Raw genomic sequence first — 23,069 nt, forward strand, 5'->3', positions numbered from 1 at the left:
CAGTTCTACATTATTTTCATAATCTTCATCTGTTGTCCATTAAAGGCAAACTGCACAGCAAAAATAAAATTGTACCCTTTACTGTTCCTTAATGATGCATAATTATGGCCTGATTCTTTTCCACCAAAATTTTCTACTTGTTTTTTATATAGAAATATCAGATCCTCTCTTCTTTTTCTTGTTTTTGTTATTGTTTGTTGTTGTTGTTATTAAGGGGTTATGTCTGATGTTGATGACATAACAGGATGAAATCTGAGCTATACTATCCTGGCTTTCAGTTAGCCTTTTGTGATGGCACTGTCTCCTTTGTTCCTTCAGCAAAGAAGAAGGTTACAATCTGATATTTCAAAGAAAAACCACAGAGAAAACCCATCTTTGAGGCCATCTTTATATATCAGTAATGTACATAAACACAATTTTATTTTTACTTTGCAACTTGCCTTTAAAAGGCACTACTTTACTATAATCTAAAGAGTGGGAATATGTGGAGGAGATCCAAAGTAGGAGAAAATGGGGTTACTTTATCTGAAACTGGAGTTCTCCTATTGGGTCATCTCCTCCACTCACCCGCCATACTCCCCTCTGAGCTTCGCATCTTTGTGATTGGCTTCCAGTGTAAGTAAGGGAGCGTGATATCAACATGGATAAAGGGAGCTGGGTCAACCTGTTTGACACATGCATGCTTACGTATAAGAAATTCAAAATTTCAATGGCTCTGAGGTAATTGAGGCATCTTGAAGAAACTTCAAACTGTTGTTCTATGGAGGAGATTGTCTAATAGAACTCCAGCTAATGGTAAGTAACCCTATTATTGTGAAAATTTAGTAGATGCCCAGAATGCTTATGCATTTTGCTTATGCTTACTAGTGAAGAGTGTAATGTTTTCTGCTGTAAATTACTATTTAATCTTTTTTTTGAAGTGACTGTTTAAATAAGTAGTACACTATTTGTTTGTCCCATTTTACATTTTGTACATTTTCCATTATTCTGGGCTTTTGACCTTCTTTAATTTATGACAGGTTTTACAGTGAATGATAGCTACAATCAACAGAATCAATTTTCAGCTGTACAGCAGCTACAGGATTCAAGCACACTTGAGTCTCAGGCTCTTTCAACAAGTTACCATCAACCAAATCTGCTTCAAGTTCCTAACCCAGAGACTATTAATGTGGTGAGTATCTGTGAAAGATAGAATATATTGTTGCTCATTCTGTGAGGCTGACCTTGTGAAGACATTAGCCTCTTCCAGGGGATGTTCATGTAAGCACCGAGAAAATGAGGGAAAGTTCAAGAAGACTTTTCTTGCTTAGTTGTTTTTCTTTAAGACACAACAAAAGCAAAACAAACTGGAAAAAAAAAGGCAAAATAATAAGTTTCCCTATCCACATGTTTAGGAATATAAAAATGTGTCACTTTATTTTATATTTTCTGGCAGTTTCCTTTCTTAAATCAAAAAATCTAGGTATATATATGCTATGGATACACTTACTGTGAGTCATTGAAGGAACCTTACATAGACAGATTTGAAATTCATTATGCTAATTTATGGAACAACTCTTATGGGTTAGCCTTCTTTTAAATGTTTCTCAGGTTTTTGTTTTTTTTTTTTGTGCAAATGACATGCTTTTCTATTATATAATCTTGGCATTACCTTACTGTATCTAACTTGAATACATGCCATAACTATTTTGAGATTGTGTTCCTGATAGCTGTGCTATAAAATTGCATAATATACAACCACATCATATCATCCTATGATGAATAGTGGGTGGGGATCAGAAGACTGAGAAACTCTGCAAAGTTAGATTAATAGATTTTGAGGTCAGAAGGGACCATCCTGATCATCTTAGTCTGAACTCCTGCACAATGCAGGCCACAGAACCTCACCCATCCACTCCTATAATTGACCCTTAAGTTCTGGCTGAATTACTGAAGTCCTCAAATTATGATTTAAAGACTTCAAGTTACAGAAAATCCACCATTTACTGTAGTTTAAACCTGCAAGTGACCCATGCCCCATGCTGCAGAGTAAGGCCAAAAACCCCCAGTTAACCTCAAAAGATGAGTTTTAGTATCTCCAGAGGAGTTAAGTGAGTATTTTTTAGTTATGTACATTGGAGCTTCCTTTTCCTTCAAATTTTGTAATGTACCAGCCTCACTGTGAGGCTATGCTGTCATTGGTCCGATGAAAGGGGTACATTCATGGAAAGGTAGTAAAGACTGTAAGCACTATTTTTCACCTGGCTGTCAACTGAGTGGTGGGAGGCTTGCTATTTCGAGTGACTGCTCTTTGATTCTCCCCTTTACCTGACCCAAATAATAGGACCTGACTGGAGATTTGACATAGTTGGGATTCCCAGTGAGAGGGGAAATTTGTACGGTACTGGCTCTGTTTATCCTGTTTTGTAAACCCCAGTAGCTTTTCTGTCTCTGCACTTTTGTTGCTCTCCTCGCTTCACAGTAGAGGAGCGTTGGTCTCATTGTTAATGTTTAGATCCACTGTAAAAATTCTTAGAGAATTTGTGTGTATTTATAAATTTATGCTCTTATACCATTTCTGTTGAATACTTGAGATGCACACTTGCCCCAAGTCTGTGATACAGACTTCTGTGCCTTGACTTTAGTATTTCTGCATTTAAGTTTTATCTTGGATCTCTGTTTGATTTCTAGACTACTCGCCTCATACAAGATCAGTCACAAGAAGAACTTGAATTGCATGCCCAACGCCCACAGTTTCTTGAGGACAATGAAGATCAAAGCAGACGTTCATACAGGTCTGTTATATTTCATTTTAGCCTTTATCACTTGATTTGCTTATTTTCTTATGTTACCACCATTTAAATGTGGTCAAGACCAATACCATTAAGTGCTTTGGAAATCAGAAGTGCCATCTAAAAATTGATGGATGATTTTGTAGAAAGTCAATATAAAAAATACTTTGTGAAGGCATGTTGATGATCATTTGGTTCACCCTAGAGAACAAAGGTACTACAACGTTCTGAACAAAACTTCAAGTGATGGAGAATCCCCACTGAGAACTATTCCAAATAGATTTCAGTAAGTTAGCATCATGGTTGTGGGAACGTACATTCTTCAGAGTGTTTGTCCATATACCTGTGTGTAAAGATACATATCCCACTCCTGGTGTTCATGTGCTCTCTGCACTTGAGATCTGAGTCTTTTGGCCATCAATATCTTTCAAAACCGTGTATGATCACTGAGTGTCTGTACCAAGGGCATAAAGGCACTGCCCATGACTGAGATGGAGCTACCTAGTGTCCATGACTTGATGTGTTTACCTTAACTGTTTTTTCTAGGTCTTGTAAATGTTAAATTAGAGTGGGTTAGTTAGGTGATTGTCCTGTTTTGTCTGGGGGACTCCCATATCCCTAGCAAATGTATCGTTCGTAAATTCTTCTTGAAAAGAACTTCAGAGGCCAAGGAAGAACGTTTGCAGATGTTTTTATTCAACAACTCCATAAGACTGAGTTCAGAAGTGCCCTAGTATTTTAGACCCACCCCTTGGACAAGTTCCACCTTTTTCTATGAGTGTTTCAGTGAACTCAAGATTTGTCCGATCCAGAGGTCCATCACTCAAGGATCCAGCTTCTGTCTCTGGGAAGACAGACAAAAAGCTTTCTGAGAATAAGGAGCATCACTCTTTGGAGAAAAAAGAGGTAGATTGCCTATGAAAGCTTCAACTGAGAAAAGATCTAAGTCCCCTCTTCTCCCATCCCAGAATTAGGATTTGTGTCATGCAAGATTTGCTAAAATAGGTTTACATTCTGAGCAGACATCCCTTGGATATGCCTAGTACTACAAAATGTTCTGATGACCTTAGGGTGGTGGAATCGTTCCAATCAAGTGTGCAGTTATTTTTGTGCCACACCTCCAATCAGAACCATGGTGGTGATGAAGTCATCCCTTCTAGGCTGCGGTGGCATATATGGAGCATCATCATGAGCAAGTCCTCTGCTTATGAACCCATACCATCCTGTTCCTTGTTACATCTGTTGATGAGGGCTTCCTTTTTGGTTGTAGATATGCACCCAGAGATTGGTGCCCAGAACCAGCAGCCGCCAGAACCCAGAGTCGGCAACGGGTCAGGGCTGGGGGTCAGCACTTGGGGTTTGCAGCTGCTGCCGCATGGCCAAGATTAGGGGTCAGGGTTGGCATCCGGCGTCAGCACTCGTCAGACCCTGCTGCCGCACAACTGGGGCTTGGCATTCAGGGCTGGGGATCAGCGACCCCTGCCACGGGGCTGGGGTTTGGCACCTGGGGCTGGTGCTTGGGATCTGTGACCGCTGCCGCACAGGAATTGGCATCCAGGACCAGCATCCACCGGAGCCTGCTGCCGTGCAACTGGGGCCAGGGATTAGAGCTCAGGGTCAGCATTCAGGGCAAGCTCTCAGGGCTGAGGGTCGGATTGCGTGATCACGGGTTTGCGCCACGCGGTCACAGCCAGGGATTGGAGCTCGCTGTGGCTGCTGCGTGACCGGGAATAGGAGCCTGAAGCCTCCTGGCCGAAGGCCTGCGCCGCATGACCAGAGCCGGCGGTCAGTGCCTGAAACCCCTTGGCCAGGTGCTAGGTGTTGACACCTGAAGCCTCATGGCTGGAGCCCTGGTCCGCTGCCAGGCTCCCTAAGTCCCCACTGCCCAGCTACCCTAGGGCCAAAGTCCGAGCCTTCTAAGGCTCCCTCCCCCCCAGGTATTTGATCCTTCAGGGTTGTATGTCCCACCTGTCTCCAGAGGCGGTGCAGGGCGGAGCATCCAGAAGCAATAGGGAGGGAGGAGGAGGAGGGGGGGGTTGATTCTCTGCCCCCACCCCCCGATTGGAGGCTGTATGCGAGAAACGCTGGTTTAGTTAACAATGTCTATACCTGAGACATTTATACTTTCTAAAACTGTATATTTGGAAAATATCTCTGTATGTTTACCTACAGAATTGTTTTAGCTACTTTGCTGGCATAATCTTACTAGTCCATAGTAAAACAAAAAATACTGCTGTGAATGCTGCTTGTATTAAACTGAGGTTGTGAAATACTCCCTATGAAACTTCACAAAATCTGGAAAACTTTGAGGACACCTGATTTAAAATACATACATTCAAGAATAGGAGTGCACTCACACTGCCATTTTTCCTTTGTTTAAAGAAAAATGACTTATGTCAATGGAGTTCAAATAAAAGGCAATAATAACTGTCAATATAGCACAACCTGAAAACTACCATTTGTTTATTTAAATAGATGTGACTATTGCAACAAGGGTTTTAAGAAATCCAGCCATTTAAAGCAGCATGTGCGATCACACACTGGTGAGAAGCCTTATAAATGCCAGCTGTGTGGCCGTGGATTTGTTTCCTCAGGAGTTCTTAAATCACATGAGAAGACTCACACAGGTAACAGAGTACCTTTTTAATACTGTGTTTATTCGTTGTGTACACAAAAGCCTCACTTATGAAAATACATATTTGTTTATATGACTTCCGTTTTGGAAGTTGCTGTTGTCTTTTAATGTTCGCTGTGTAGGTGAGTCAGATAAGTAAAATACTTTCTTTTTTCTGTTTCTTTAAGGCGTTAAAGCATTCAGTTGCAGCATTTGCAATACTGCTTTCACTACCAATGGCAGCCTTACCAGGCACATGGCAACTCATATGAGCATGAAGCCTTACAAGTGTCCATTCTGTGATGAAAGCTTCCGAACAACCGTTCACTGCAAAAAGCACATGAAAAAACACCAAACAGTCTCCTCTGCAGTAGCAGCCACTGGAGAGGCCGGAGGAGGAGGTGAACAACCTTTTTTTTTTTTTTTTTTTTAACTGTACTAGATCTTGACTGCAAACCTGGCAAAAATGATTATCAACAAATTGCATTCATGTGATATTAGTGCTGTAATTTATGCCCTCTTGTTTCAAGATGCAAGGCTATGCCCAATAAGCCAGTAAAATTGCTCCTTGTCATTAACTAGTAGAGGAAACGGAACACGCTTACGAATAGGTCTGACATATTCAACCCAGCAATAGCTGACAATACATCTATACCTCGTATTCCATCCCAATGTATTTAATAGTCTTTTTACCTCACAGTAATTTATTAAAAATTGTTTCATGGGGCAGATATTAAGTGACTTGTGAGAATATTTTTCATATTTCTGCTTTGACTAAGATCTTCCTTTCACATTCTGTCAACTTGCTCTTTTTCTGGCTACAATCTCTAGCTAAAAAAAGGTTATTTTCATTCATATCATATGGAATGAAAAAAGCTCACTTTTTATTGGAAATGTGTGTGGGCACTTCCATGAATTCAAGATCTCACAAGAGTGGATTTTTTGGGGACTTTCAGTGTTTTCTGCATTTTAAAGTGCAGTTTTACTCTAAAAAAAGTGACTTGTAAAAATGGCATTGAGCATTCCATACTATCTAAATTGAGTTCCTTTTTTAAAGTATAAGTAAAGAAATTATTTTCTGCAGAACACCACCCCGGCATATTCCAGCTTGGAATCTGAAAGTCAAGTAGGGTTCTTTCTAGCTCCTAATTCACTAACTATAAAGATTCTGTATTTGAGACTTAATTAACAATTTTTTGATGTGAGTAGAGTTAGAATCCAGTGTACTCTTTCCCATAGCTGTGTTCTCCAGACTAGGCAGTCTCCCATTGAGAATATAGCTGTGTTGTAGTGGAGTTCAGGTTGAGAAAACCTATCAGTAATTTGGTGTAAAATACATTATCAAGATGTTGTAATTTATCATAAAAACAAGCATTATAAAACCAGGAAATTTAGCTTTAAGGTTAAACTTAAAGGAAACCCAAACGTGCACAGTTAAGACACCAAACAGCTTTAGCTTTGCCATGTGGACACATCATACAATAACTATATGATTTTGATTAATGCATGTTAGTGTTCATTATTGCAGGTTAGATTAAACTGATTTTCTCTGTGGTTTTTAAATAGTTGTATGTGTGGAAGAAGATGAAGAAAATTCTGAAAGAACTGCTTCCAGAAAGTCTCGGCCTGGTGTTATCACTTTCACAGAGGAAGAAACAGCAGAACTGGCAAAAATTAGACCTCGAGAAAGTGCCACAGTCTCAGAAAAAGTTCTTGTCCAGTCTGCTGCGGAAAAGGACAGAATTAGTGAGATCAAAGATAAGCATGCAGAACTGGAAGCGGAGCCCAAATACGCCAATTGTTGTACTTATTGTCCCAAAAGCTTTAAAAAACCCAGCGATTTAGTCAGGTAAGATGAAGCAGAGGGTCATGCTTTTGGGTGTACTAAGTTCTTTACTGAACATTTAACAGTATTAGCTTTTCATCAAACCTTTTATAGCTAAATTCATTTGTGTCTATCTCACTATGCATTATGGGGACTAACTAGCAGTTATATAGCAATTTTTCACTTCGTTACTGAAACATAATGGTCTCTGTAATGTTTCCTTGCTATTTCATTCTCTAGAATTGACTACAATTGCTCTCTTCTCACATTTCCATTTCCCTGAATTAAGTTAGTTATTTTAAAATCTTACAATGAATAATTGTATGCAGGTGTTTGGTAACGTAGATTTTTATTGCAGTAAAATTTTGATATATAATATGAAAAATCTACTTGGAGAATGAAAAAGAATTGCAAAAATCTTTAAAAAAAATATCCCTCCCCCACCACCCACCCAACAGAACACCCTCTGTCCAAGAGTTCTGAGTATGTAGTATAACCATAAATTTAAGTTTAAGTACCTCAGAACTTTTTAAAGATCTATTAAGATACAAAGTGATTGTTTGGTATGGAAATTGATATGTTTGTTTAAGAAAGTTAACCAACACAAATATTCAAGAAAACATGTTTTTGTCTAGGCATGTTCGTATCCACACTGGTGAGAAACCATATAAATGTGATGAATGTGGAAAGAGTTTTACTGTGAAGTCTACTCTGGATTGCCATGTAAAAACGCACACAGGTCAGTAGGATTTTAAACTTGTGTACTTGCAGCTCCATTAGCTATTTTCTTAATGGGCTCTTTTATCTGTAGGTATTGGAGGATATGGTATATTTCACTATTAAAAGCACAATGTTAACATTTGATAACACTTTTGAGTCCACAATATCTTACTTAGTGGTCGTTGATAAAACCTGTTGTTCTAACAAAAGGTTTATGATAAGCCATGTCAAGGAAATATAGCCATGCTTTGCACATATGTATTACTTTCATACCTGCTGGAACAGTCCACCACTTAGGGCTGGTCTTCACTATGGGGAGATCGATGCTGCTGCAATCGATGAAGCAGGGATCAACCACAGAGCGCTCTCTGGCCGACCCCAGTACTCCAGCTCCCCGAGAAGATTAAGGTAAATCGATGGGAGAGCATCTCCAGTCAACGCGGTGCAGTGATGACATTATTTACATAGCTGAAGTACTGTAACTTAGGTCGATTTACCCTGATAGTGAAGACAAGCCCTAAGTGATGCTCTTGGCCAGGAAGGGCAGGGTTTGCGGATTATATACAACTAGAAAAGTTTTGTGTGTACAGCTCATGAGCCAAAAGGTGCTTTTTCTTGTCTGATGAGTTTAAAAATGAAACTGACTTAAATATCTTGGAACACTAAGTAGAAAGTGTTTGGGCCATTTTTCTGCAGAAGGAGTTTGGGCTGGCAGTAATAGTCTTTTTCTAAATTGTTACAGTAATTGCAGTGTCTGACCATGACTAGCATCAGTATATTGTAAATACCCGTACTAATAGACTTCTACCATAATATGTGTGTGAATTAACAAAACTCTTTGTCTGAGTATCTTTTTGTATGTTTGTTATGGCTGAACTTTTACAACTTATTCATACAGGCACTTCTGAAGTAATTTATTACTCCTGGAAGTAATGGTTACAGAATCAGTATGTTGTGTAATAATGCTCTTTCTGACCATGTAAAAAAGTGATTTATAGTGCCATAACCTAAGATTATTGTGCTTTCTGAAGATCCCTTTCACTCCAAGGGAGCGGTATTTTTCCCCCCACTGTCTAACAAACTCTAGACAGTATATGTGTTGATGAATGTTATCCCAAACTTGTTTCACTGAACAAAAGTGACCTCCTTGTTGGGGCTATACAATCTTTCCCTAAATAGTCTGAGTTGCAATTCAAGAATTTAATAAACGGTCCTGTGACATCAGTTGAAGCCACATCTTGACCAGTAACAATTCTAGACCAAACAGGCTTCCACAGCCTCGGTATTCGGTTGTAAAGAGTTGTGGATTGGGCCACCCACAGAGTGTCTGGAAGCAGGTTAGTCTTGCCGTAAAGAACTGAGTTTAACTTGTTCAGGAGTTAGTTTGAGAGTTTGTCAGAGGAAATGGCCAATAGTAGTCATGGTTCACTCATCATCCACTTGGTTGGCTGAAATCCTTCCTTCAGTCAGTTTTAGAGAGGTCTGAAATGTTATTCTTCTGTGTTATGGGTGTCTGTGTATACCAGGGATCTCAAACTCAAATCACCATGAGGACCACATGAGGACTAGTATATTGGCCCAAGGGCCGCATCACTGAAACCTTTTCATACAATGATACAAAAGTATAGTCAAAAATGAAAAAAATGAAGGGTAATATAGTATGCTATTAAAAGTCAATGTATTAACTTTTTTAAAACTGTAATGTGAAGAGGGGTTTTAATAAAATATGAACACCTGTAACTATTCCTTGTGGTCAGTAACACTGATGATGATTTACAGTAACAGTCTATCAAAATAGCTGTAATAGCAGGAACTTTTTAAAGTAACTATTTGTACAAAATACGTTTAACAAACATTGTTCCCAACTACTCACAGCAAAGAATCATACATGCTGAACTTCGTACCTCAGACTGCTCATCTAGTCCAAGAGGCCCCTCCACTTCCCTGCCCCCATTCCAACCCCTTTCCGAAAGCCCTGCCTCAACTCCGCCCCCTCCCTGCCCCTAATCCATCTCCTTCCCCATGTCTCCGCCCCAGCCTCGCCTCTTCTCCGCCTCCTCCCCTGAGAGTACAGCGTCCCCGCTCCTCCTCCCTCCCTCCTGGAAAGTCCTAAGCGCCTCCAAACAGCTGTTTGTTGGCGGGAAGCGCTGGGACATAAGCGGAGGAGCGGGGATGCGGTGCACTGTGGGGGGAGGGGAGCTTGGTTGCCGGTGGAGTCAGCGCCTATGGCGGGCCATGTGTTTGAGACCCCTGGTATATACTGTGCTGCCTCCAGTCCTTGTTTGGATAGGAAAGAACAAACATTGTAAAGTATGGGAGTTTCAGGTAGTGCTTTACTTGAGCAACAATGTGCCAGAACCACGCTGCTACTTCTTTGACTGATTGCACATATCCATTCCACTATACATGAATGTGTGCGTAGTTATCACAGATTTTTTCCCCCTCAGCAGTACCTGTCTGGCCCTCTGCTGCCACCTGCCACTGCATGCAATTATAAGGTGTGGAGCTGCCTCTCGCCCCCCTCAGTTCCTTCTTACCACCCATAATGGTTGTTAGCTTGATTCTAGCCTTGCTGCTGCAAGTTCTTCTTCGAATAGTGTCCCTATGGGTGCTCCACTGTAGGTGTGGTTAGCGTCCCTGTGCCTGGGATCAGAGGTCTTTGGTAGCATTTCCTGTCTTGTGCTGTGAACGGCGTCTATATAGTGCTGTGTGGTCCAGCCACCTTCAGATCCCTCTCAACTGCCCTTGGTCTGGGGCGGTATTCCTAGCAGAGCCCTTTGTTTGTTTGTCCAAGAACCTTTAGTAATATTAGTGCTTCCGTTGCAAGTTCGTAGTTATTGGTTATTTCTTTTATTTTTCTCTCTCTCTTCTACCCCTTATAAATAAATTTAAAAAAATTCCCTTTTCTCTTTCCTCCCTGTCTCCATGAGTGACAATCACTCATGGTGCTTATGCTGAGTGAGAGGGGCACTTATCATAAAAGTGCGGCCACTGTGTCAAATTGAAGGCATAGTTCAGAAAGGACTGTGAATTGAGACTAAAACTTCTACTAATGGAGAGCTGAGTGCTACCAGCCTCAGACCCTGGACCCAATACCTCTCCTATGCAGTGCTCACTATTGGCATCGTCATCAGCCAACCCCCACTCGCTGCCTACTACTAAAAGACAATTTAAACTCTCACTCAGAGGAGAAGAAATGGGCCCCGAGCTCACCCACCAAGGAGCCGTCTCAAAGAAAGGCATCCCCTACGAGGTCATAGCCTCAGTATCTTTGGGGACGCCTATGACCATCCGATTACCTGCAGCACTGTCGCTAACGAGAGGTCGAAGGCAGGGCCACGTAAAGGAACACTGTCACTTGGGACCGAGAAGGACAGTTCAAGGATCTCAAAATTGGCACTGAACACTTCAACAAGCGACTTTGAGTGCATCAGCGCTGTCCAAGCCCTTTGTGCCTGTGAAGCACGTGGCACCATCTACTGGTTGTTCAACAGAAAGCATTCCACCTTTGGCACCAGCAGTATCCACAATTTCTGCACCAATACACACAACCATTGGTTGCTCCTGCCGGTACTGCAAGAGTTCCAATGTGCGAGAGACCTGATAGTCTCTGATACCCCAGAGTCGCTGCTCCTCTGAACTGAGCTTTCCATTGTTCATGCCTCTCCTCTGGATACCCAGCTCATACCACATCGTTCTCCTTCACACTAAGGATGACACCACCCTTCTCTAGTGAGGAGGGAATACTCCATTGCTCCTTGCACCCTACCATCATATCAAGGGGCTTGACATAGAGAATCACATTACCACTCTCGATATCCAGCCAGAGACCAGAATTGACCAGGTCCTTGATATGGACCCCCATGGATGTAACCCCATGTGCTAATTCCTACACGTTGGCCCTGTGGGGACCCTTGGGCCACGTATAGGTCACGCTTTCCCAAACTGCCAGGAGATCAGACACAGGCACCAAATACATTGTCCATCCTCATCGATCTCTAGGCTTCCTGACCCAGACCCAGATTTGTTAGAAAAGCACGAGGAAGAAATGGAGGAAGTTGTTATACCACCAGGCAATATTACTTCATCCTACCCTGACGAGGCCATCATGTCACCACCTCCAACACTGGCTGATAATTTTAAACATTTTCAAGAACTGTTCCATAGGATTCAAGATCCTACTGGAGGAGGTTAGACAGCAACAACACAAGTTGCTCGTCATCTACAGGTCTCCATGTCGGCAAAGATAGCATTTCCGATCAAGGAGGCCTTGTTGGACCCAGCCAAGGTAATATGGCAGACCCCAGCATCAATACCACCTGACTTTAAGCGAGCACACAAAAAGTACTATTTCCCTGCAATGCCCATGGAATTCCTATTCTCCCATCTTACTCCCAACTCCCTTGTGGTCAATGTGGTGCCATGAGAAAGGACAGCAACACCAGGACAATCCTATCTAACAGGAACGGGAAGAGATTAGATCTCTTCAGTCGCAAGGCATATTCCTCAGCTATGCTTCAGTTTCACATTGTTAATTATGAAGCAATTCTAGCCAAATATAGTCATATGACCTATTCAAAATTCACTGAATTCAGTCAACATTTCCCAGAGGACGAAAAAGACCAGCCTGATACATCGTGACGTCTGTGGTAATGAGGTAGGACTCCATGGTGCATCTTTCAGGATTTCCCAGGAAGGTGGAAGATATGCCGTTTGAAGGACTTAAAACTCTTTATTGAACGCACTGATGAATACCTTCATTTATTGAAGGATTCCAGAACGATGCTGCATTCACTCAGCATTTACACACCAGCATCAAAGAGAAGACTGAGTAGATATCAACCTCCACATTTCACCCCTCGACAGCATTATGATCCACAACATAGGAGACAGAGACCTCCTCCCAAACTCAGACAGCAGGTGGCAATGCCCTATCCATCCTCCACCAAGCAATCATTTTGAAGATTTAGTCAAGGACCTGAGATTCCCCCGGATCTAGGTATGGCAACCATCTGAATTAATCCATCAGTTTGGCAACCGTTTGACTCCCGTCTATCAGTCATGGTGACAAATCACCTCCAACAAGTGGGTGTTGGCAATCGTCAGCAATTCTATTCCTTGCTCTCTCCCCCCTCCCCATCCCTCTTCAGGGACCCTTCTCACGGACAGCTTTTGCGAGAAGACATAAACCACCTTCTGTGACTGGGAGCTGTAGAACTGGTCCCATTCCAACACAGAGGCGAAGGTTTTTATTCCCACTATTTTCTAATCCACAAGAAATCTAGCAGGTGGAGACCGATCCTAGGCTTGAGGAACTTCAACAAATCGGTCAAAGTACGTCATTCTGTATGGTCATGTTATCAACAATAGTCCCAGCACTGGAATGGGGACTAGCTCTCGGCCCTCGACCTCCAAGATGCATACTTCCATATCACCATACACCTTTCCCATAGATGGTTCCTTAGATTTGTCCAGGGTCTAACCATTACCAATACAAAGTACTATCCCTTGGCCTCTTGACAATGCCCAGGGTATTTTCCAAAGTCCTCGTGGTGGTGGCGGTGCATCTCTGCAAACAAGGGATTATAATATTCCCATATTTAGATGACTGCCTCATCAAGGCTCTGTCAAGAGTCGACATGTTCCAAGGCATAAGAACAACAATGGATCTTTTCTCGAAATTCAGCCACTAGATAACCATGCAAAAAACAACATTGACATCAGTTCAACCTCTGAAGTTTATTTGGGCCCAAACTGGATGCTATAAAGGCCAGAGCCTTCCTCCCAGCTCACAGATTTTCCACGATAATCCTTCTCATCTCTACTGTGAGAACCAGTCCACAGATCTCCACCAGAACTTGTCTACAGTTTCTCAGTCATATGGAAGCAGCCACATTTGTGGTAAAACACACCAGACTACACACGCGCTGCCTGCAGGGATGACTACGAACAGTGTATGTACTCCACAGACACAGCCTGCACAAACCTCTCTCGTTACCACTCAAAGTCAAAGACTCATTAGACTGGTGGATGCAACCGTGAAATGTCTGCATGTGAGTTCCTTTCATCCAACCACCACTGTCCTTGATACTGATGACCAATGCCTCCCTACTTGGTTGGGGAGCACATCTACAGACCTATTCATTACAGGGCACGTGGTCCCCCTCGGAATCCGGATTGCACATCAACTTCTAGAATTATGTGCAGTCCACAATGCATGCTTACACTTTCTACCAATTATCAGATGGCCATAAGAGAAGTGATGGACAACATCGCCTGCATGTTTTATATTAAAAAATGGGGGAGGTGAGGTCCCAATCCCTGTGAACAGAAGCACTAAAATTATGGAACTTGTGTATCTAACATGGCATCAACATCTCTGCCATATATCAACCTGGATACCAGAACACAATGACAGACTCACTGAGCAGGATATTCTCACAAGAGGGAGTCAGACACAAGAGCCCTACAACACATATTGAACCACTGGGGATTCCCAAACATAGATTTGTTCAGCACACTCGAAAACGCTGACTGCCTATTATTCTGCTCAAGAGTGGGTCTGGGTCACCAGTCTCTGGGAGATGCCCTCCACATTACGTGGGATGCACCTCTCATTTATACTTTTCCACTCTTTTCCCTACTGTTCACAGTGCTTCACCAGGTACAAGTGGAATGGGCCAGAGTTGTTCTCATAGCTTCAACATGGTCATGACATAGATGGTATCCTTACCTCATGCTTGTGGCACTGTCCACCAATCACCCTGCAGTTGACTCCAAACCTCCTCTTGCAGGATACAGGCCAAATTCTCCATCTGAAGGCATGGTTCCAGGATCTGGAAATTAATCTGTTGAGAGGATGTAAAAGAGATTCTTTTAAAAGGCAGACATTCAACAACTCCTTATATTTACCTACCTACATGGAAAAAATTCTGGACTTGGTGTGAGACCAAACATATCTCAGCTTTTTGGAAATGTCCAATATTTTTTAACAATACTGCTAATTGAACTTCCTTTTCATATTTGTTTAGAACTCTGACTGTTACGTTGTTATACAGTACTGGTAATTATTGATTATTTCTTCTTTTGCTCTCTCTCGTTGTTCAGGTCAGAAGCTCTTCAGTTGTCATGTATGCAGTAATTCTTTTTCTACCAAAGGGAGTCTAAAAGTGCATATGCGGCTGCATACTGGAGCAAAGCCATTTAAGTGTCCACACTGTGACTTACGGTTTCGTACTTCAGGACGCAGAAAAACCCACATACAGTGTCACTATAAACCAGAAACCAAGAGGGTCAGGAAGCCTGTGACCCGTACATCTGCTGAGGGCCTACAACCAGTGAATCTTCTTAATTCTTCCACCACAGACCCCAATGTTTTTATCATGAATAACTCTGTTCTGACAGGTCAATTTGATCAAAATTTGCTTCAGCAAGGACTTGTGAGTCAGGCGATCCTTCCTGCTTCTATGTCAGGTAAAAATGAATACTTTCATTTGGGTTTAGTTAGCCAAAATACTAAGCTCTGATTTCTGTTAGAGAAAGTTTACAGACATATGCCAAATTGTAGTTCTTGTTCAGATAAGACTTCCACTGAAACTGTGATTTGACTCTTCCTCATAAAGTGGTGCTTTCAGGGGTGAAGGTGGTGCTTTCAGCAGTGAAGATATCATGTAGTCTGTCTGTTAAGGATTCATTATTCTCAGGGGAGTAGAGAACTTACTCAAGTTATGATTTAAAAAAACAAAAGCTCCCCATGTTGTTGTGATATTGCAGTAGTGCTATACACAAAAATGAGGACAGTATAGATGAAATAGGAGCCTAAATTAGAGATTCCACATTCTGATATATTTTAATTAAATTCTGTTGCTTTTTCCTGTAAAATAAGAGAAAATTAATGTTTTATGTAAACAGTTCATTTTAAAAATATATTTTTAACCTTAAGTGTTACGTGATAAAGAGAGGAAAATTAATTTACATTAGTTGTGGATATGGAAAAAGCATTTAAAATACACAACTTTTACAGTTGCACAGATCCCTCCCTACAGTTAATTGTTCAGAGCAAAAATTAACAAAAATATTACAATGTGCAATGCAGAAGAAATTAACATAAGTATAGGATAATATTTTCAGAAGAGACTTAGACATTTCGGCGTCCAAGCCTTATTGAAAATAAATGATGCTAGCGTCCTAAGCATTTTTGAAAATGAGACTTAGGCATCTAAGGCACTTTTGAAAATTTTGCCCATTGAGCCTTCTTTATAGGCAAGGATTTCCCACAAATTTACTTCCATTTTCATAAATGCTTACATATCCATCAAGTTGTAACCACCACCATTCTAGCCTGTCTAGTTGGATCTTAGTCTGTTATGTAGAACTGGGTGAAACTGACTGGTTTCATTTCACACAATATTGGTAAACATTAATTGTCAGGTTCAATTTGTGGGAGTTTTACATTCTTTTGAGTTTTGGTTGAGCAGAAAGAGGGGCCTTCAGAATATTCATTTACCTCAGAATGGGGTAATGAACCTTATAAGCAGTATCTAAAAAGCATTCCTGGTGCTGCAGGTTGCCCAGTACTCTACAGATATTTCCTGTAGATGTAGTGGGGAGCAAATTTATCTTTCTGGCAGCACAAAGATTGAAAATAGGGAAAGCAGGACAGATGGCAGTCCATCTGGCTATTAAAATGGTTCTTATCTGACTTGGGAAAGGACATTTTTTGTTTATTGTATAGTTTTTAAAAGATACACCCAGTATTGAATGGAATATACTTCTAAATTATAACAGTTTAACACAGGTCAGATTTGAAATCTTTACATGTATTTAAATTCTACCCACACAAGCATTTATTGAGACATAGGTGGAACTTTGAACTACAGTGTTGCTGTACTATGGATAAACTTTCAAAGAACCTTCGTATGTGCATGCATATTCAAACTTTGTGGTGCAACCATTTGCAAATCTGTGTTTTACATTCAGAGAGGGTGGAAGTTCAGAAAGTGAAAATATTGAAATATTTGGACCTTTGTGTCTAGAATTCCAAAGTCATTCTGAAACTTTTCTACTTTATGAAAGAAGCTGGTCACTGCTTAAATACTTTGATTTTTTTTCCCCCAAATGCATTATGCAGATTTGTTATAAATTTAAAAAATGGAGCACTGACTACTTGAATCTAATATTATTTTTCTTGGTTCACAGAATTGCAAATACTTAGATATTTCAGAATGATTTCATTTAAAAAACCTGGATAAAAAGGAGACCAACAATGATAAAGAAAAAATTATAATATGACTATTTTCTTTGGTAGCTGGAGGTGACTTAACTGTGTCCTTGACAGATGGTAGCTTGGCCACCCTTGAAGGCATACAGTTACAGCTTGCTGCTAATCTGGTTGGACAGAATGTTCAAATTTCTGGAATAGATGCTGCCAGTATTAACAACATCACATTACAGGTAGGTTATTATTAATTTCTGTTAATAAGAGTGGATGGAGTGTCATGTGTGTAGACTACCTGTGCCCTGGCAGAGCCCTGTTGACTTCACTTCACTGTACAGGGTGTAATGATTCCATGTTGTACAGTATTAAAAATATTGTGTGTGTGTGTGTTGAAAATAAAACTTAGGCCACTGCAATCCAGAAACCCTTTTTTCTGAATATTTTATGCAAATTAGAACTTGCTTTTTATCCGTTAATAACATTGGTTTTCCAAAGCATTTTAGTTCAAATTTTCCTCCTGTTTACGGTCTTTCTTTCACGGAATGTTCTCCCTCTTAATGCAGGAAACCTGTATTATTCAGCACCCTCCATGTCTAAATTTGTTATTTAATTTTTGGACAATAAAGTTGTGAACATAATCCAGCAGAAATGTTTGCTTAAAAAAAGAGCAAGAGAAAATTCTTGGCTTCAACCAATTTTCAGTGCTTACTCTGAACACACTGTGGTGAAAAATGGACTTGATGTAGTTTTATTGGTTTTAAACCTAAAACAAGAACTTCCATATGTAAATCTGAATTACATATACTTAAATACAGTGTGTATATAAATAAACTAGGGCTGTTGATTAATCGCAGCTAACTCACATGATTAACTCAAAAAAATTAATCACACTGTTAAACAGTAGAATACCAATTTAAATTTATTCAATATTTTGGATGTTTTTATACATTTTCAAATATACTGATTTCAATTACAACACAGAATACAAAGTATATAGTGCTCACTTTATATTATTTTTGATTACAAATATATGCACTATAAAAATGATAAACAAAAGAAATAGTATTTTTCAGTTCACCTCAGACAAATACTGAAGTGCAATCTTTTTATCGTGAAAGTGTAACTTACAAATGTATATTTTTTTTGTTACATAACTGCACTCAAAAACAAAACAATGTGAAACTTCAGAGGTACAAGTCCACTTAGTCCTACTTCTTGTTCAGCTGATCGCTAAGACAAACAAGTTTGTTTATATTTATGGGAGATACTGCTGCCTGCTTCTTATTTACAATGTCACCTGAAAGTGAGAATGGACATAGAATCATAGAATATCAGGGTTGGAAGGGACCTCAGGAGGTCATCTAGTCCAACCCCCTGCTCAAAGCAGGACCAATCCCCAATTAAATTATCCCAGCCAGGGCTTTGTCAAGCCTGACCTTAAAAACTTCTAAGGAAGGAGATTCTACCACCTCCCTAGGTAGCGCATTCCATTGTTTCACCACCCTCCTAGTGAAAAAGTTTTTCCTAATATCCAACCTAAACCTCCCCCACTGCAACTTGAGACCATTACTCCTTGTCCTGTCCTCTTCTACCACTGAGAATAGTCTAGAACCATCCTCTCTGGAACCACCTCTCAGGTAGCTGAAAGCAGCTATCAAATCCCCCCTCATTCTTCTCTTCTGCAGACTAAACAATCCCAGTTCCCTCAGCCTCTCCTCATAAGTCATGTGTTCCAGACCCCTAATCATTTTTGTTGCCCTTCACTGGACTCTCTCCAATTTATCCACATCCTTCTTGTAGTGTGGGTCCCAAAACTGGACACAGTACTCCAGATGAGGCCTCACCAATGTCGAATAGAGGGGAATGATCACATCCCTCGATCTGCTGGCAATGCCCCTACTTATACATCCCAAAATGCCATTGACCTTCTTGGCAACAAGGGCACACTGCTGACTCATATCCAGCTTCTCGTCCACTGTCACCCCTAGGTCCTTTTCCGCAGAACTGCTGCCTAGTCATTCGGTCCCTAGACATTCGCATGGCACTTTTGTAGCCGGCATTACAAGGTATTTACATGCCAGATATGCTAAACATTTGTATGCCCCTTCATGTTTGGCCACCATTCCAGAGGACATGCTTCCATGCTGATGATGCTCGTTAAAAAAAAAATGCATTGATAAATTTATGACTGAACTCCTTGGGGGAGAATTGTATGTCTCCTGTTCTGTTGTATTTGCATTCAGGCATATATTTCATGTTATAGCAGTCTCAGCTGATGACCCAGCACATGTTCGTTTTTTAAAAACACTTTCACAGCAGATTTGACAAAGTGCAAAGGTACTAATATGAGATTTCTAAAGTTAGCTACAGCACTCGACCCAAGGTTTAAGAATCTGAAGTGCCGTCCAAAATCTGAGAAGGACGAGGTGTGGAGCATGCTTTCAGAAGTCTTAAAAGAGCAACACTCAGATGTGGAAACTACAGAACCCAGAAAAAGAAAATCAATCTTCTCTTGGTGGCATCTGACTCAGATGACGAAAATGAACATGTTCGGTTCCCACTGCTTTGGATCGTTATCGAGCAGAACCCATGGTCAGCATAGATGCTTATCCTCTGGAATGGTGGTTGAAGCATGAAGGGACATATGAATCCTTAGCACATCTGGCACATAAATATTTTGTGACACTGGCTACAACAGTGCCATGTGACCCCCTGTTCTCATTTTCAGGTGACATTGTAAACAAGAAGTGGACAGCATTATCTCCTGCAAATTGTAACCAAACTTGTTTGTCTGAGTGAAGGGCTGAAGTAGGACTGAGTGGACTTGTAGGTTCTAAAGTTTTACATTGTTTTATTTTTGAATGCAGTTTTTTTTTGTACATTATTCTACATTCGTAAGTTCAACTTTCATGATAAAGAGATTGCACTACAGTACTTGTATTAGGAGAATTGAAAAATATTATTTCTTCTGTTTTTTACAGTGCAAATATTTGTAATAAAAATAAATATAAAGTGAGTACTATACACTTTGTAGTCTGTTGTAAATGAAAGCAATATATTTGAAAATGTAGAAAACATCCAAAAATATTTAAATAAATGGTATTATATTATTGTTTAACAGTGCGATTAATCGTGATTAATCTTTTTAATCACTTGAGAGCCCTAAGATAAACATATATAAATGTAAAATTTGAAAGTTATCTAAGATACCAATTTATAAAACTTGAGGGTGGGTGTACATAATTTAATAAAACACAAAAGTAAGTATATAACTCTAGCAAGGGTGGAAAAATAAGTTATTCCTACTCTCAGTCCACTCTTTTCCTCTACTCCCTTTCACCTTCACTGTCAAATAACTGAGGAAAGTGACCTGAAGGCAATACAGAGGAAATACTGAGTACCAACAAGAGAACATCCTGCAACTAGTCCCTTCATGTTTAAATCTAATGATTTGTTACAGCTGCTCAAACTTGCTGATCTCAGTTGCTGTGGCAGACCTGGAGAAAGAGGCACTTGCATCTTAGCTGGCGATTAAACCATTTATGACTTCATCCGATGCAGTGAGCTGTGGCTCACGAAAGCTCATGCTCAAATAAATTGGTTAGTCTCTAAGGTGCCACAAGCCCTCCTTTTCTTTTTGTGACTTCAGTATGTCATAGGCAACTCTTTGAATTGCATTAAAAACAAATAGGAAGCCAAAGTAATTGCTGAGGAACAGTTGTTACTTTTTTTTAATCCTATTTCATTGCTTAACAAGTCATCAGCTGCATTCTGCACCAGATTTCATAAGTGACATGTAAGTATGGCAAGGCCCAGACTCAAAAGGAAAGGTTCATGTCTAAACAGGCAGAGGGACTTAAAGGCATTTTAAGGCACTGTCACCTGTAATTCTGGGTTTACATTAACTTTTACATTTCGATATCTGGCTCTCTTGGTTTTCAGATTGATCCCAGTATTTTACAGCAGACGCTACAACAGAGTAACTTACTTGCCCAGCATCTAACTGGGGATCCCAGTATGGCTCCGCAGAACAACTCCCTCCAGACAACAGACAGCACGGTGCCAGCTAATGTGGTTATCCAGCCCATGTCAGGCTTGTCTTTACAGCCCACAGTAACATCTTCAGCTAATATGACAATAGGACCACTGTCTGAGCAAGACTCTGTGTTAACAACTAACAGTAGTGGTAAGAAGTGTTAATAGCCCCTTTTCTCTTGCCTTTGATGGTTTTTTTGGCCATAATTCTTAAATCATTTATTGATGGAAATCTTGGTATTGGTTAACTTGCTCTTAGCCCTCTAGACTTCATGAAATAAATAAATTGATATTGATATTAAATGCGTTGCTGCTTTAAGTTTAATACGCAGGTTGAGAAAAAAGCATGTACATCTGGGTATAGTGCTTAGATTATCCACAAATACAAAGTTTGTTTAAATCTCATAAGATACATATAGTACTTAATCTATAATATCTCAAATTTAGATCAACGTAATGATACAGTTTAGATATTAGGGTACATCACTCATGATGAGTTATACAGAGGGTTGGTTGTAGAAAGCAAATATAGGAATGAGTGTAGATTGTCCCTCAGTAACTGTATTATCCTGTATGAACTAAAAGCATAGAATGAAAATAGCCAAAGTAGCCTTTTAGCTATGTGCAGTGTAACCTAGTTTGATTGGAATGTTGGTTAGTAGTAAAGTACTGTTTATACGCGAAGTGTAATTCTTCTTGAAGAGTCATGACAGATTTTGGAAAAATAAAACTGATTTTCCCTAGTATATTCAAAGTCATGTCTTAATGAGGGTGGTTTCCCTGTCAGACTACAACTTCATACAGCTGTTGAGGCTAGTGTGGGTAGTTTTTCACTCTTTTTTTCATTCTCAAAAAAAGCCTAGCTGTTTTGTTTTATTTTTGAAAATTCAAGCAATCTTTTAGCAAAGAACAGGCTAGAAAACATTGGTGAAAGCTTTTGAAATTGGAAAAATTGAAAATGGGGTTTAGAATAGAGGTACTAAAACTATAACTGTCATTAGCTGTCCAGCTACAATAAAATAAGCTTAGCACTGTATCTTGCAGAGTTGTACTTTTATACAGTTATAGATGTGTACTATAACTTGCAGCACAAAGACAGGTTACCAAAAATATTTGAAAGTTTAGGAAAGTAAAGATTGGTTAGCAACAATGTCTTATTCAAAACACAACTTTAAACAGCTTAGTATTGTTGTAAAGCCCAGGATTTCATTGGTTGTTTAAAAATATTTTATTTTTTTAAAAAGATCTGTATTCATTCTACAAAAAAAGTACCGTCATGTATTTATTTTTTCCCTCCCAACTTATATTTTAGGTGCACAGGATCTCTCTCAAGTCATGACCTCACAGGGTATGGTGTCCACTTCGAATGGTCAGCATGAGATAACATTGACCATAAATAACTCAAGTTTGAGTCAAGTTCTAGCTCATGCTGCTGGTTCCACCACTACAAACTCATCAGGAAGCCCACAAGAAATTACCCTCACCATATCTGGTTAGTATTTTTATCACTGGTCGATCATTCTTAGTTCCCATCCAAAATGCTAGCTATACAATAACATTTGCTGGATATTTTATTAGAGGGTGAAATCATTTGTTTCTACTGCCTGCAAGTTTAGCCTAAGGCTATATCTGCGCTACAGACCTCTGCTGGCTTAGCTATGTTGGTCAGGGATGTGAAGAATGTGATTCCTGACTGACATAGCTATGCTGTAGAAAGTGCCTAGCATAGATGCAGCTCTACTGGCCAAAGTTGTGCCCTCACTGATAAATCTTGTTTTGTTTGTGTGGGCTGGTTTTACTATACTTATACCTAATACATACAGCTTTGCTCGTATAGCTTTGTGTATGCTAGAAGTGCTTTGCTGGGATAATATACTGTGTACCTTT

At 40.1% G+C, this 23,069-nt stretch overlaps 1 protein-coding gene across 6 annotated transcripts in view; it reads left to right on the forward strand.

Annotated features, from left to right (window-relative positions):
- The window catches only part of ZNF236 (zinc finger protein 236), a 199,259-nt gene that overhangs the window by 103,010 nt on the left and 73,180 nt on the right, over nt 1–23,069 (forward strand). For 5 of the 6 annotated variants that reach the window (XR_007355241.2, XM_048840075.2, XM_048840077.2 and 2 more), the window contains 10 exons: nt 1,020–1,171; nt 2,671–2,774; nt 5,247–5,398; nt 5,574–5,786; nt 6,952–7,234; nt 7,846–7,949; nt 15,038–15,403; nt 17,238–17,383; nt 21,090–21,333; nt 22,495–22,674. Coding sequence is in view for 5 of the 6 variants with exons in the window: in XM_048840075.2 (XP_048696032.1) it covers nt 1,020–1,171; nt 2,671–2,774; nt 5,247–5,398; nt 5,574–5,786; nt 6,952–7,234; nt 7,846–7,949; nt 15,038–15,403; nt 17,238–17,383; nt 21,090–21,333; nt 22,495–22,674 (1,944 nt within the window). In the remaining variant the exon portion in view is untranslated. The remainder of the gene's footprint in view (nt 1–1,019; nt 1,172–2,670; nt 2,775–5,246; nt 5,399–5,573; nt 5,787–6,951; nt 7,235–7,845; nt 7,950–15,037; nt 15,404–17,237; nt 17,384–21,089; nt 21,334–22,494; nt 22,675–23,069) is intronic. The other variant, XM_048840076.2, reaches the window with a different exon arrangement.

This window comes from Caretta caretta, chromosome 2 (assembly GCF_965140235.1).
Source record: "Caretta caretta isolate rCarCar2 chromosome 2, rCarCar1.hap1, whole genome shotgun sequence".
NCBI lineage: Eukaryota > Metazoa > Chordata > Testudines > Cheloniidae > Caretta > Caretta caretta.